At 50.6% G+C, this 12,227-nt stretch overlaps 1 protein-coding gene across 1 annotated transcript; it reads right to left on the bottom strand.

Moving 5' to 3' along the window:
* Positions 1-5,711: 5,711 nt before the first annotated feature.
* Positions 5,712-10,859, bottom strand: Bhlhe40 (basic helix-loop-helix family member e40). The gene is made up of 5 exons (XM_036182423.1): positions 10,239-10,859; positions 9,999-10,068; positions 9,627-9,734; positions 8,546-8,669; positions 5,712-6,702 (listed from the first exon to the last, which is right to left on the bottom strand). Exons 1-5 carry the CDS (start codon positions 10,826-10,828, stop codon positions 5,849-5,851), a joined length of 1,746 nt encoding a protein of 581 aa, XP_036038316.1. The 5' UTR covers positions 10,829-10,859; the 3' UTR covers positions 5,712-5,848.
* Positions 10,860-12,227: the final 1,368 nt, after the last annotated feature.

Raw genomic sequence — 12,227 nt, 5'->3', positions numbered from 1 at the left:
AGCCAGGTCTTTGTTGTTGTTGTTGTTGTTGTTGTTGTTTGTAGCTTGCTTACTGCTTAAGACAGAGTCATGTGTAGCCCAGGCTGGCTTTGAACTCTCTGTGTTGCCAAGGATAACCTAATTTGATCCTTCTGCCTCCAAGAAGAGGGCTGGGATTACAACTATATATCCTCACACAGATTTATGTGGTTCCTGAATGGAATCCAGGACCTTGTATAAGCCAAGCAAGTAGTCTATGAGCTGAGCTGTACCTCCAGCTCCATGTTTTACTGTTGTTGATTGTTTTTGTTTTTGTTTTAGACAGGATCACCAGAACTTGCTAAGTCCTGATGTTGACCTTGAACTCCCAATCCTCCTGGTTCTACCTGCTGAGTGCTGGGATTACTTGTGTGCACAACCCTGTGAATCTGTTCTTCAGTTCTTCAGGCAACAGTCTGTTCTTGGGCGTGGGATGGAGTGGTGAGTAGGAGGACATTTAATGTAAGGCATTGGATGAAGTGTTGGGCAAAAGACTTTCTCTGAGCTTTGGTAGTTCGATCTCCCAATAGGCATCCACGGGACTTCTGTGAAGCTGAAAAGAAAGACTGCATATCAAAGATCAGCACTGTTGCAGCTCTAGAAGTCAATTTGGCTAGTCAGCGGTGGCACACACCTTTAATCCCAGCACTCTCGAGGCAGAGGCAGGTGGATCTTTGAGTTCAAGGCCAACCTGGTCTGCATAAAGAGTTCCAGGACAGCCAGGGATACTCAGAGAAACCTTATCTCAAAACACCAAACAAACAAAGAAACAAACAAAAAAGTAAACCTGAATTTGAGAGTGTGGCTTGTCCCTAGCACAATGGATCACTTCAGGTAACACGTTTTCCCTCTGAGCTCCACCTTTGACATTTAGTAAAAAAGGCATGTTAAAAACAAAAACCAATTAAACAACAACAACAACAAAACATTGGACTACAGAGATGGCTCAGTGTTTAAGAGTACTGGCAACTCTTTGAGAGGACCAGGGTTCGGTTCTCAGCACCTAAATGGCAGCTCATAACCACCTATAACTCCCGTCCTATGGGATCTGATGTGCTCTTCTGGCCTCCAAAGGCACTAGGCATGCATGTGATACATATTCATACACACAGGCAAAACATTCATATCTATAAAGTAAAAATAAATGTGAAAAAAAAAAACATTTTAAAAGAGGGCTCAGCGGGCTAAGGCATTTGCTGCCAAGCCTGATGACCCAAGTTCAATCTCCAGGACTCACAAGATGGAAGGAAAGAACCAGTTCCCACAATGTGTCCTCTGCTTACCCCCCCCCCCACCTCCCGACACACACAGCATATACTTTGCCCCTATAAATAAATAAGTAAATAAATAAATGCAATTTTAAAATTGCTTTAATTGCTTTAGCTGGGCATAGTGGCCACAGTCTAATTCCAGCACTTAGAGGTGGAGGCAGGAAGATCATGAGTTTGAGGCCAGCCAGGGCTACATAGTGGGACCTTATTTTAAAAGTGGGGGTAGTAGTATATTATTGCCAACTCTCCACAGCTGCTACAAGAAGTAGAATTCAGCCAGCACATAGCTCTAATCCTGTTATAGAGGAGCTGACAAATTCTTGGCTACAAGGAGGATAGAGAGAGCTAGAGCCAGCCTGGGCTACATGAGACCCTGTCTCAAAAAACAAAACCAAAGAGAGAGTCACATAAAATGCTTAATAAAGTCCTAGAATAAGGAAAGTATTCAAAATAATGTTGTGACAGTGATTATCACCACTTTTACTAATTTTTTAATTGTTACTGTAACAAGAAGGTCAAGGTAGTTTTGTAGTTAAAGACTCCACAGCCTAAATGCTTAAGTTTAATTTGCAGTTTACTACTGGAGCTGTGTGACTCTGGGCAAGGGCTTGACTTCTCTGCCTCTTCATTTCATTCTCAGAATCATGGGAATTGTACCTACTACGCGCAAACGTTGTGATCATCGTGTCCTTGTACGGGGAGTGCTCTGACAAGTGCCCGCCTGGCAAATATTAAGTGCTACAGCCGTGACTCAGGAGTAGGCTCTGTGAAAGCTGTTTTCTTGATTCTCCGTGACAGTTCCACAAAGCCCACAGAACCACGACCCCACTCTGAAGCTAGATGACCATCGGCAAGCCACCTCCCTTCTCTGAGCCTGCTTTTATGTATTATTATGGCTTCTAGGTTGTGAGGGCTGCATTAGTGAGGGCTGAGCCGCCGTGGGAAGCTTGTCGATCGGTGTTAATTAGGCCCGGGATCCAAAGCTCTGCCTAAAACCAGCTCCTGCCCCACCCAGCGCTCCCTCCCCTCCCCGCCCTCGGATTCCGTCCCGCTGCGCACCAGGGGGCCGCGGCCTTGCCCGCAGTCAGGCCCTATTTCTGGGGACCCAGCGATCCCGAAGCCTTGCCAAGCTTCCCCGGGGATCGGGTTTCTGCTGACGCGGTGCCAGGCACGTCTGCTTCCAGGAACCGGCAGCCGCATTTAGCCGCGGGCCGCACATGAAAGGCTCTAGTCGGAAACGTGACGTCGTGTCAACAGGCGCGGCAGGTCAGCGCTGGGTGAGACCATCCCGGCAGCCCCGACGAGCACGCCCTGTCTGAAGGCGGCCAGATCCCAGGCCTCTGAGCTCCTTGGCCCCAGAGTCCATGCTTCACCCCTCACGACACACACACACACACACACACACACACACACACACACACACACCTCCCTTTTAAACAGAGGCCTTCTTTGTCCCCAACTGGGCTGAAGGCTGGGATGTGAGCCACTTCACACACCTTCCTGAACACCCTTGGATCGGCTCCTGAAACCCTGCTTAGAAAAAAGTTCAGGACACTCTGGAGGCTGAAAAACAGCCGGGCAGCTGCGCCTCGGGGGATGGGGGTGGGGGTGGGGGCTTCACGTGGCAGGCTCTAGAAGAGACATTCTGGGTTGTCGGCCTGTGCAACCCTCAAATCTATTCTTAGTGCAGGGTGCTCGAACCACTTCCTGCTGTCCACAGCTACTCCTTGAGTCATAGCTTGGGAGAGAGTTGGGGGGTGGGTTTAGCAGGCAGGGGCTGGGGCTGCGAGGGCAGACTGTACCCTTAAGGACTTAGGGACCATCTGAGCCACAGGTTAGTGTGAGAATCCTTAAGTGTCTAGTCAAGGCAGGCCTGAGAGGAGCTTCATAGAACACCAGGCTCTTGAGGCCTTGTCCCGCAGGTCCAGGCTCCTGCCCCAGCACTGTGTGGCTTAGGGACAGTTGTGCCCTTTCCTTCGGCACTGACTACTACACTGAACACTCACTTTCATTTTCAGACCCCCAGGAGTCAGAGAAGGTGACACTTGAAAGGCCCTGTGTGCCCGCAGGTGGTGCTGAAAATCCCCTGGGGTTGGCTTCCCTGTAGGGGAGTACTCCAGACAGCTAGACGATTCTGCATGATTCAGATGCTCTGGGGCCTGGATTATGTCCATCAGGAAACCTCAGGACAAATCAAGATGATGGGAAGGAAGCAAAAATACTCAGCTGGATCATTTCCCAGCTAATTATTATTTTTAAATAAGAGCACGGATACTCATTCCCGCACACACCCAGAGAGGAAGTTGGAAGACTACAGAAAATAATTATGGACTGTTGCCTTCAGCAGCATTGAAGGATATGGGGAATCCATTAGAACCTGCTAGATTTCAAAGCGTTAGCCTGCCTTGGCAAAGAGGTGCTATCTCCAACCAATTATTATTGCTTAATAATCCATTAAATCTTTTCTCAATGTGCCTAGCCCTACAGCATCCTCCCCGGACACTCCATGAGCCCACACTCAGATTTTCCCATCAAGTTCCGAAGCTGCATGAGGGTTAAGTGGTTGTCACTTACCTCTGGAAACAGGGATAGAGTGAGTGCAGACCCCTGACAAGAGTTCATTAAAAAATAATGAAGACTGAGGATGTGGCTCAGTTGGTAGAGTGCTTGCCTAAGATGTATGAGGCTCCAAGTTCAAACCCCAGCGCTACATAAAATGAAGTGTGGTGGGGGCATGCCTCTCCTGCTCCAGGAAGCCTAGCCTGGCCGTGACCCTAGCATTTAGAAGGCCAGAAAGAGATCCAGTCAAGGCCAGCCTTGGCTACATAGCAAATCGGGTGCCAGCATGGGCTACTACATGTGACCCTGCCTCAAAATGAATGAATGAATGAATGAATGAATGAATGAATGAATGAATGGATGGATGGATGGGTGGATGGATAAATAAATAATATTCATAATGCCAGGCACACAAAAAGCTGAATGCAATCACACCAGATTACGTAGATGCTGTCTTTGGGCAAGAGAGTGGAGGGAGAACCATGACACGAAGTTATTTTTAAAACAAAGGAGACCATTTCTCTTCCACAGGAAAAAGATTATTTTATTAAGTATTTTTAAAACAACTACTTAACATTTACTTAGATAAAAATATTTACAATTTCACACCTTCAGGAAGGTTCCAAAATATAAACACTGTAACCTCTCCTCTCTCTAGAGAAAAAGAACTATTCTTCTCTTCAAAAACAGGAATACATTCATTTTTCTCACTGTGTAGATCAAGTAATTATACAAATAGACATCTGAAACATTTTCCTTTGTCATATATTTATATAATATATATTTATAACAGCTTTACAAATAAAGGCAACGATTTTTTATGCCCAAATAAAAATGGGAAAAGAAGCTAGAACACAAGCATAGTGCATTTCGAAAAGCTGGTGCAGGGCTGGCTGAGCAAGTCAAGAAAACAAGGACTCTGGATCAAAAATAAAACTTCCTTAGAGGAGACAGAATCCTTTTTAGCAATAAGGACACTCCATATGCTGCCGGGCAAGAGGGATTAGCCTAGAGAAAGGATCTTGGGGTGCCAAAGCTCTGCTAGGCCTTGGAGAAGCTAAGCTTGGTTCAAAGCTTTAGGAGGGCTTGAAATCCGAGTCTAGCTGAGTAGTAAGTGGAGCAATTGATTATTTAGCTTTGTACACTTTGGGATGCTTAGGGCATCTGCGGCCTCTGCGACCTGGACAGCTCGCCATAGAAGCAAAGCCTAGAAAACAGGTGCCCCTGGGCCTGGGACCGGTCTGGTCCACCTCGGTTCCCTAGCAGCTCGGCTTGTCCAGGGGCCCTTTTCAGTTCCTCAGCAAGCTAATCACCATAAAAGCCTGAGTTAGGGAACTGCATTCATTGTCTTTATTCATCAGCGGCCAGGGTGGGAGAGGAGACCTGCAGAAATTTGCCCAAACCACGACTGACCGACCGTGACATGCCAGTGTCTGCGGCTACCTCACCACCTTAGCTGAGAGCTCAGTCTGACCGCTGTCAGTCTGCCATGAGTCACCTCGACACTAAGGGAGAAGGGTGGGGTCCTAACAGCTGGCTGGGCGCTGTGCTCTGGAAAGCCCTCTTTTGAAAGCACCTTCTCTCAAAGCCACAGAGAGACCCAGCTCCCCAACTGAAGAGTGACTCAGAGATCAAGCCTTTCGAAGCCTATGAAGATCCAACTGATTTGTATCAAAGGGGGCTCTTCTCTGGGGAGGGAAAAGCCCAGAGAACTGCCACAGCCCTGTCATCTGATGTGAGGTCATCCTTTTCGTGTCTTCCCTGTGTCAGAAGGAACTTAATGTCCTATACATACAAACACACATACAAGCACGTGCCTTCTCTCCCTCTCCCTCTCTCTCTCTCTCTCTCTCTCTCTCTCTCTCTCTCACACACACACACACACACACACACACACACACACACACAATCTCCTATGTGGGTCTGCACGGAGGGCCGACCTTTGTGGTTTTGGAATCAGAGGAAGGAAAGCGAAGCAGCAGCAAATCTCTTTCAAGAGTTTAGTCTTTGGTTTCTAAGTTTAAAGGGGGGATCTGCTTCAGAGCCTGGAGCAAGGCCGAAGAGTCAAGGGACGAATGTGCCAAGGGAGAAGGGAGTCTCTGGGGCAGCAGCAAGGGAGTCGGGATCTTGTCTGGGTTCATGAAGCTGGAGAGGGCTGCTGCAGAGGTGTTGAGGCCTGGGTATAATAATGGTACAGAGGTGGGGTACCAGCATTTCTCCAGCATAGGCAGGTAGGCAGTTGCCGAAGGTGGGATGAGATAGAAGGGCAGGCAAAAGGGAGGCTGATGTGGGTGGGGGCCCAGAAACGGGGATCCCATCAGGTCACTGCCAGTGAAGTGGCCCTCCTCATCTGAGAGCTGCATTCGGCTCTTTTTGGTGGGGGGCTCTTCAGATTCTTGCTTAATGGTGCTGACTCGTTCTCCCAGGGTGAACCTGCGACCATGATCGCTTTTGAAGTAGGACTGCTCACTGCGCAAATCACCCTTCTCCAATTCACCTCCATAACCGCTGTCTGTGTCCGTATCACTTCCGCTCTGCTCCCCACCCGAGGGGGCAAAAGTCCGCTGGATGACTGGCACACAGTTTTTCCCAGGCCCTTCTGATCCCTTGGCCAGGAAGCTGGGTTTCTCTTTGAAGTCCATGGCTTTGGGAGCCGAGTCTGACGGTTTCCGGGAAGTACCACCCTGCAGCAGCTCGGAGACCACGCGGTGGAGATGAGTGACAATCTGGGAAGACTTCAGGTCCCGAGTGTTCTCATGCTTGGCCAGGTACTGAAGCACCTCTCGGGCACACGTCTGGAAACCTGAGCAGAACATTTCTTGTCCTGCTTCGATATTTCTTCCTGACAGCTCACCTGGAGAAAAAGACCCAGAAAGAAGGATTTTTAGAAGGTTGTGTGGTACATCAGGGGTTTTCTTTTTGTTAAAAAAAAATTTAAAAAAATGTCAGTCAATTTGCATTTCCAACTCCAAAAGTAATAGGTCTATAGAATTATACTGAAAAGTACAAAGAATAAAATCAACATATTCCTACCACTTAGAGACAGATTTTTTTTCCCCTCTTATGCTTGGGCTTTGACACTAAATACAATGATGTATCACTAGGCTACGTACATTCCACTGTCCCCAATTAGGACTTTGAACGCCTCTATAGTATCCCCAAGAAATAGACCAAATTACTTCTAATCTTGTTGACTTGTAGGTTAGTATCTGTAGTTTTTCTTACGACACAGAAATATGAACATGTTAGTGTATTTATAAGTTCAAGAATCAAACTTTTTTTTTCCTTTTTTTTTCTCTTTTGTTTAAAATGAGGCAGTCTCCTCATTCTATCCTAGATCCATGCAGCACCCAGGCTGGCCTTGAACTCCTATCGAGCCTATCTCGACTTTCAGAGTGCTGAGATTACAAGTCTAAGGTGCCACACCCATCTCCAATCAATTAGTATAGCAGCAGTCTCATGAACACAGAAAGCCAGACCGTCATAAGCAGTATAGAAACAATACCACCTAAAGAAACACACACACACCGTTTTTTTTTTTAAGACAGGGTCTCCCTATTTAGTCTTAAATGGCTTGGAATTCACTATGCAAAACAGGCTGGCCTTGAACTTATGGGGCTGTCTCTGCCCCTCAAGTGCTAGAACCACAGGCATGCATCACTGTGTCTGTAAAAGTTGTAGCTCACACCTGTAATCCCACCACTTGGGAGGCTGAGTCTGGAGGATAGCTTCTGAGTTTTAGGAAAGCCAGGACTACAGATTGAGACTTCGTCTCAAAACAAGAACACAGCTGAACAACAACAACAAAAAACCCCACAAAATTAAAACCAACAACTTCCGTACACACCAAAACCTAACCTATTAAACAAACAGTTGCATTTCCCCTGTGAACTTTAACTGGGCTCTTTATTTGTAAGTCTTTTCCATATATTGTATCCATGACTGCCCTAGAGATCAGTTCTGATCAACTTTCTATTTTCAGAAAGAAAACTGGCAGACACCCGGGCTTGGTTATTTGTGATTCTCATATTGGCCTTGGCCAGGACAGAGAGAATGCCTGAGGGGTAAGTGTAAGGATTCCCCCTGGCCTGGACTGTATGATCTGGAAGGGAGAGAAGGTTAGATGGTGCCTCGGTGTCTCTGAAACTCCATAGAAATGAATGATGAAACCAGTGGTTTCGTTAGGTTGTGCAATTCGTCAAGATACCTAGTGGCTATTGAGGGAACCACAATGAAATGCAGGGGAAAAAAACCAAAAACCTGCTGTCATCCTGCCAAGACTGCACCCCACATCCAAAGTCAAGGAAACAAAGGAACAGGAAAACACTGGGGGCAGCCCTGTGTTCTGTTCACCCATGATCAAGGGCTCAGAAGACCAACCGTAAAACACCCACAACGTAAATTATAGGTGCCTTGGCATTTTAAAGGGGAATAGGGAAGTCTCCCAGAACCTAGACACTCTTGGGCCAAAATGTCACAGGAACGTTTCATCACTGAGCTAATATGTATTCATTCCAGGTGGCACACAGCGGCACTCCGAATGGAAAGTATGACCTTTTAGGAAAGAATAAAAAAAGCATCTCCTCCAAAGAATATGCAAAAGTGAATGGAGACAAGAGGGTCAGAAGCCACAGTGTGCCCAGGGCTCTACTTGTGCTGAGCTCTTAGAAAGATGCTAATCAGACCCCAGCACTCACCAGCTTGCAATCCGCTCTGCAGGGCAATGATTTTTTGTTGCTGCTGATCAATCAGATTTGTCAATGCTTTTACATGCTTCAAGGTAAGCTCCAGGACCACTGCTTTCTCCAAGTGACCCAAAGTCTGGGGGGGGGGGGGGAGGAAACAAATAGCTCCTGTCATCTGTGAGGTCAGAGAAGTCCCTGCAGACACTTATTTGTGATGTCTGGGTGTAAACAACAATAAACCCAGGAAGAGCCTTTCCTGCTTTACTAAATTTAAAGTTTGCAGATGTTTTAATAAATACAACATATAGATGATCAAAGGCTTAAAACAAAACCAAACACATGTCATCTATCTTTGGAGGCATTTTGGTAGCTGTTACAGTCTCAGGAGTGAGCTGACAGATATATTTCTCCAGCAGCTGCCCTGACCTTACCTCAGGGGACTCCAGAGATAACATTTCTCTGCTGTGGTGTCAACCCAGGGAGGGACATCTACTATGTCTGGCAACCAGGAGGCTTTCCGTGTGTGTGTGTGTGTGTGTGTGTGTGTGTGTGTGTGTGTGTGTGTTTCCCCTGACACCCTTTCAGAACTTCCAGCTCATGCAGGCTTTTCATCTTTCTTTCCAAATACTTTTCCCAAAGGAAAAGCTAGAAAGCTTTTGGCTACCACTAACTGATATGATGGAAAGAAAAAAAAGCACCCATTAAAGGTTGTCCTCTTATGGATGGAAGGTGGCAAAGGAAAAGGCTTAGTGTGTGTGTGAGTGTGTGTGTGTGTGTGTGTGTGTGTGTGTGTGTGTGTGGTTTGCACCTTTAAGTCAGGAAAACTACCAGGCGGTGAAAAATCACCAAAAGAAAGCTGTGCTAGTGTTGGAGCCAACTTAAAGGGGCCCCAGAGGGTTTTGGTTCTGCCTCTGCCTGGAAGTACTGGGACTGCAGATGGGCTCCCTCCAACCCAGAGCAATCCGGAGCTTTGATCCGCCCGTCTAGCCTGCAGTTCCTCGTGACGCCTGCAGGCGGCGAGTGACCCCCCCCCCCCCCCCCCCGCCCTCTGGGCAGAAGAGCTGGGTTGGAGCGCTGCCAGCTTCTCACTTACTGTAAGTTTGAGGTGTTCGGGTAGGAGATCCTTCAACTGGGCAATGCACTCGTTAATCCGGTCACGTCTCTTTTTCTCAATCAGCCGATGCGGCAATTTGTAAGTTTCCTGCAAGGAGTACATGGAAGCGATGGGTGCCCGGGAAAGGGAACACGAAGCCTCCCTCCCTGGCAGCAGGGAAAAAAATCCTGCAAGGGCGCAGAGACGCACCCAGAATCACCTTTTCTGCCCCCTCTTTCCCAAGTCACTCAATTGTGACAATGGGCTCACCACATCTTGAATCCCCCAGCCAACCTCCAAACAAGCAAACTTTTCTTGGAAACTCAGCGCACGTGAGGGGCTAGGGACCGGGGTCCCCAGGGATGCACCTACCTTGCTGTCCTCGCTCCGTTTTATCCCCCGTCTGGACTTGTACACTTGGTACATGTGGGCAAAATCCATCCTGTAGGGAGAGGGGCCAGAAAGAGCCGTGACTCCCGAGTGCGTACTGGCTGCAGGCACCCTATTGATGCAACCCCCCCCCCCTGTGTTCCCAGAGGTGCCCCAAGTTGAGAGAGGCGCAAAACACAAGGCTAGGAGCGGAGACTTGAAGAGGTCACAGTGCACACTTACCCTGACAGGTCTCCGTGTTCCAGTCCTGGCGCTTTGGGCAGGCAGGTAGGAGGTGGTTGCGCGCTGGGGATCCGCTCCATGATGCGGCGAGCCGGGGCCACTGCGCGCTCCTGTCTGCACTTAGAGCTTCGGCGGGAGGGCTGCCCTGGAAGGGAGGATCCGAGGGTCTCAGGGGGTATGTTCCTCTGAGCTAGCCTGAGCTCCCTTGCAATGCGCTGGGCTGCCAGGAGCCGCGGCTTTGAGGCGTCGCTTAGTTGGGGGCGTGCATGGCCGGGTGTCTCCGAGGCTTCTGGCTCCCGCTCTGCGCACAGACTGGCGGTGTATGCTCGCTGCGCTGTCTGCGCCGTGCGAGCCAAGTGAATGAGAAGTGGGGCGGGCGGGGAGGCGGGAGGGAAGGGGGGTTGCTTAGGGCGGAGCAGGGGGGGGGGTTGTTGGAGAGGACGAGCCGAGGAGTAAGGAGAGGCTGCGGGCTGGGTTAAATGGGAGCGAGTGGGTGGGTAGAAGCTACGTGTTCTACCCTGTGACTCCAAGCACGTCTGGCCGCTGCCGGGGAGGGAAAGAGCGACCTGCCCGCCCTCCCCCGGCTTCATCACATGAGTCTCACGTGTTGGACAACGCTCTGGCGGCTGCGAGGTGCCCCCCCCCCCCCCGCGCCCCGAACCTCGGGCCCCAGGTGTCTGCGGCTGCGGCCTCCTTTCCCCGAAAGAGGGGGTGGCAGCGTAGCCCAAGTCCTGCCCAGCTGGGTGGGGGGCACGGAAGCTGGAAGGAACCGGGGAGTGGGGGGGGGGGTTGGTAACGTGGGCGAACCTGCCCCAGGGAAATGAAGTAAGTTCCCGTCTCCTGGGAGGGAACGGGGGAGGACGGATCCGCCCGCGTCTGACTCAAGCCGGGAGAGGAATATCCCCTCGGTCGCTCCAGCCCTACCCTCTTCCTCCTCCCCCGCCTGGCCCGCTCCTAGGAACCGGTGCGCAGCGGAGGGAGTCGTCGTCCCCCGCCTTGGCCTTCCCCAGAGGCTGGGGTTTCTTTCCGTCCCCGCTTCCCAGCCCCCCAGCGCTCAGCCCAGTGTCCAGGAATTGCCCGCCTTGGGGAGGGACCGAGGGCGGGGCGGATGTCACCCCATGGGAAGCGGGCAGGCGGCCAGGCGCTAGGGCAGCCGAGGCCGCCGCCGAGCACGCCGCGCGCACCTGACCGTGGACCGTGTGAGCTGCGCCGGCCCCTCACTCTCCCGGGAGCTCAGCTCCGGGGCGCAGCCTGCGGGTGGCCCGGCACCCGACTGGCGCGCACCCATCTCCTCCCGCCTTTCAGAGTGCCTCACTGCCCCCACCCACCCTGGCTAGTCAAGCACAGAAAGATACCGGGCACAGTGCCCGGCGTTCCCTCCCTCCTCTGCCCCCTCCGGAGCAGAGGCGTCCGGGTCGCCTCCCCTCCGGCTGCAGCGTTACACAACCGCGGCGACGGCGCCTGCCCTGCAGCAGCGCGGGGCGTGACGCTTCACGTGGCCCGGACGCGGGCCGTAGCTCGGCTCACTTGCAAGCCTCTCTGCGCCGGCATCCTAGCTGTGACCCCCGCCGCACAGGGGCTGCCAGCCTGCATGGGATCCCGCTGCTAACCAGGAACTTGGGTGGCGCTGTTTGCGGTCTATTCCAGGGCAGGAAGAAAAAGAAGAGGGGGGGAAAAGGGCAAAAAATTCTCTTGGCCTATCACAGTGAAATCCACACGTTGATGAAATACGCATTCACTGAGGCCCATCGTTACGCGCCGTGCTCGCGGCTAGAGACAGTGGAGAATCAAACACGGTCTTTGACCTTGAATTTACAGGGACCTTGGGAAGGAGCCAACGAGGCCAATCTGAAGACTGCCTTCAGCACAAAGTCTATCGGGGCCACTGGCAGAGAATAAAAGATGAGGTTTTAATTTAATACCCAAACGTTTAGGTAGTAGAGGTTAACTCACAGGTCCATGAGTGAGGCACAAAGGGTAGCTCCAGTC

This window comes from Onychomys torridus, chromosome 3, assembly GCF_903995425.1.
Source record: "Onychomys torridus chromosome 3, mOncTor1.1, whole genome shotgun sequence".
In the NCBI taxonomy this organism is placed as follows: domain Eukaryota; kingdom Metazoa; phylum Chordata; class Mammalia; order Rodentia; family Cricetidae; genus Onychomys; species Onychomys torridus.
The sequence above is the reverse complement of the archived record's forward strand: the minus strand, read 5'-3'. Positions and strand labels throughout refer to the sequence as shown.

What these genes read in the sequence shown, in the direction of transcription:
- Bhlhe40 (XM_036182423.1), bottom strand. Translation starts at nt 10,828, where the DNA reads ATGAAGCCGGGGGAGGGCGGGCAGGTCGCTCTTTCCCTCCCCGGCAGC. An exon ending in GAACACGGAGACCTGTCAGG is followed by an intron (nt 10,069 to 10,238) that starts GTAAGTGTGCAC and finishes CTCTCCCTACAG; the next exon opens with GATGGATTTTGCCCACATGT. An exon ending in CCGAACACCTCAAACTTACA is followed by an intron (nt 8,670 to 9,626) that starts GTAAGTGAGAAG and finishes CCCCCCCCCCAG; the next exon opens with ACTTTGGGTCACTTGGAGAA.